Source organism: Trichomonas vaginalis (assembly GCF_026262505.1).
Source record: "Trichomonas vaginalis G3 chromosome Unknown ctg_107, whole genome shotgun sequence".
NCBI lineage: Eukaryota > Parabasalia > Trichomonadida > Trichomonadidae > Trichomonas > Trichomonas vaginalis.
The window spans coordinates 2,059-5,460 of record NW_026529194.1 but is presented as its reverse complement, the minus strand read 5'-3'; the positions used below and the strand labels follow the sequence as shown (position 1 = coordinate 5,460).

At 26.4% G+C, this 3,402-nt stretch overlaps 1 protein-coding gene across 1 annotated transcript, besides 3 other annotated features; it reads right to left on the bottom strand.

The window, feature by feature from the left end:
- Positions 1-150: 150 nt before the first annotated feature.
- Positions 151-200: a mobile genetic element.
- A 1,327-nt stretch (positions 201-1,527) lies between these two features.
- Positions 1,528-1,556: a mobile genetic element.
- A 548-nt stretch (positions 1,557-2,104) lies between these two features.
- Positions 2,105-3,402: part of a mobile genetic element that runs on past the window's edge.
- On the bottom strand, positions 2,316-2,672 carry TVAGG3_1073830 (MULE transposase domain-containing protein; the record flags this gene model as incomplete). Its single annotated transcript, XM_051256471.1, has 1 exon — positions 2,316-2,672. The coding sequence occupies one exon, from the start codon at positions 2,670-2,672 to the stop codon at positions 2,316-2,318; it is 357 nt and encodes a 118-aa protein (XP_051076311.1).

Genomic DNA, 3,402 nt, shown 5'->3' with positions numbered 1-3,402 from the left:
AATCACATTACATACGGAATAAACATTTAATCTTTTACCATTAAAATTATATTTATACGTTATTTAATTTTTTACGTCTAAGTTGAATAGGATAATAGCCGAAGATATAAAGTAACTATAGTTTACAAGCTAAGGAACAAATCAGCATTGAAACTAAAAAATGCTGAAATATTATAATAAATTGAAGAAATACTGTGATAGAATACCTAGTTATACTAGATACTATTATAATATGAATTCATTTGTATTGAATATCGATAATAAAAAATCGATGAAATATTAAAATGAGAATAAATTAATAATGAGATTATAAATTAGAATTATTTCTCTTTTATTTAAAATAAAAACTTAGTTCTATTTAAATTCGATAAAGAAGTACGAAAAAGTTGTATTATACGTATGATGTTGCCCGATGTTTGGTAACACTATTGTAGAATATAAGCATATATGATAGAAAAGCAATATGCTTAATATCGAGTAATTCTAATTTTTTACGAAATTATTCAAATACGTTATTTTTTAAAATGAAAAGATAAGCATACCATTATGCAGTAGTTTGCGCACATATACTATGCTGATGAAAGTTGGTCTCTAATTCGAAACTTGAGTCTGTCAAATTGACGTTCAAGTATTAAAAAGTTGTATTATACGTATGATGTTGCCCGATGTTTGGTAACACTATTGTAGAATATAAGCATATATGATAGAAAAGCAATATGCTTAATATCGAGTAATTCTAATTTTTTACGAAATTATTCAAATACGTTATTTTTTAAAATGAAAAGATAAGCATACCATTATGCAGTAGTTTGCGCACATATACTATGCTGATGAAAGTTGGTCTCTAATTCGAAACTTGAGTCTGTCAAATTGACGTTCAAGTATTAAAAAGTTGTATTATACGTATGATGTTGCCCGATGTTTGGTAACACTATTGTAGAATATAAGCATATATGATAGAAAAGCAATATGCTTAATATCGAGTAATTCTAATTTTTTACGAAATTATTCAAATACGTTATTTTTTAAAATGAAAAGATAAGCATACCATTATGCAGTAGTTTGCGCACATATACTATGCTGATGAAAGTTGGTCTCTAATTCGAAACTTGAGTCTGTCAAATTGACGTTCAAGTATTAAAAAGTTGTATTATACGTATGATGTTGCCCGATGTTTGGTAACACTATTGTAGAATATAAGCATATATGATAGAAAAGCAATATGCTTAATATCGAGTAATTCTAATTTTTTACGAAATTATTCAAATACGTTATTTTTTAAAATGAAAAGATAAGCATACCATTATGCAGTAGTTTGCGCACATATACTATGCTGATGAAAGTTGGTCTCTAATTCGAAACTTGAGTCTGTCAAATTGACGTTCCATTTTATTTTAATCGATATTCAATACAAATGAATTCATATTATAATAGTATCTAGTATAACTAGGTATTCTATCACAGTATTTCTTCAATTTATTATAATATTTCAGCATTTTTTAGTTTCAATGCTGATTTGTTCCTTAGCTTGTAAACTATAGTTACTTTATATCTTCGGCTATTATCCTATTCAACTTAGACGTAAAAAAATTAAATAACGTATAAATATAATTTTAATGGTAAAAGATTAAATGTTTATTCCGTATGTAATGTGATTTGATTTGGATGGTAAGATAAGTTTCGGTATAGTTTTTGTTAATTGATTAAGAATTGTTGAATAAAATTCTGGAACTTCGTCAATTTCTTTGATTCCTTCTTGAAGCGTTGAAATTTCTTATTGACTCTCTTTTTATAACTTTTGAAAGAAACCGTAAAAATTGTGAAACATGCTTTTTAATAAAAAACAATTTTGATGAAAGCCATAAATTAATTTAAAATTGAAATAAATTTTTGAAATCTATGATATTGAATAAAAAAATTTATAGTGTAGATATTGATATAGATATAGATGTTAATTTTAATATGATATTTGATAAAATTTTTTTTATCAAAACATACTGATAATAGGTTGACATGTAATATGATATTTTGCCTTGTAAATATATTTGGTCGGCAAAATAACCTAATTACTCTTATTTTGAGTTCACTTCCACCATTTCGTCTTGAGTGGGGGACAAACTCGCCCATTGTCACTTTTCATTAACCTTAAACTTGTAATTTTCATTATTTTTAATTAACCTTATTTCTTTCCCAATTCCTGATTTATTTTATTCACTTACTATTAAAAGTCACATTTTAATAAAATATAATAATTTATTTATAGCATTTTTTACTATACTGTAATAAAAAATTAATTATAATAAATTAAATGTTTATTAAATCAAATGTTTTCTTTGCAATAATATTTTTAATGTTGAGTAAACAATGTTGGGATCAAGTGTATCATTTTTCAGACCTTTCTGAACAGCTTCAAGCATACTGATGCATTCGACTTTTTTAAATTGTGTCATTTCTTCGAAATCTCTTGTGACTTTTTTGATAACTTTAACACTTCTCTCTGAATCCAGACCTTTAATTTGCAACTTAATCAGGAATGAAGGAACAACACTGGAATATAACTCGATGACAAGTTCATCGAGTCGAAGATTTGGTTGTACACCACTTGTATGTGCCGGATACCATTGTGTCAAATTTTTTCTGAAATTAACTTTAAAAGTACTAAGTAAGATCATGAGATATAGCAATATATGTTTAAACCAACTTATATTTTGGTTGTACACCACTTGTATGTGCCGGATACCATTGTGTCAAATTTTTTCTGAAATTAACTTTAAAAGTACTAAGTAAGATCATGAGATATAGCAATATATGTTTAAACCAACTTATATTTTGGTTGTACACCACTTGTATGTGCCGGATACCATTGTGTCAAATTTTTTCTGAAATTAACTTTAAAAGTACTAAGTAAGATCATGAGATATAGCAATATATGTTTAAACTAACTTATATTTTGGTTGTACACCACTTGTATGTGCCGGATACCATTGTGTCAAATTTTTTCTGAAATTAACTTTAAAAGTACTAAGTAAGATCATGAGATATAGCAATATATGTTTAAAACTAACTTATATTTTGGTTGTACACCACTTGTATGTGCCGGATACCATTGTGTCAAATTTTTTCTGAAATTAACTTTAAAAGTACTAAGTAAGATCATGAGATATAGCAATATATGTTTAAACTAACTTATATTTTGGTTGTACACCACTTGTATGTGCCGGATACCATTGTGTCAAATTTTTTCTGAAATTAACTTTAAAAGTACTAAGTAAGATCATGAGATATAGCAATATATGTTTAAACCAACTTATATTTTGGTTGTACACCACTTGTATGTGCCGGATACCATTGTGTCAAATTTTTTCTGAAATTAACTTTAAAAGTACTAAGTAAGATCATTTA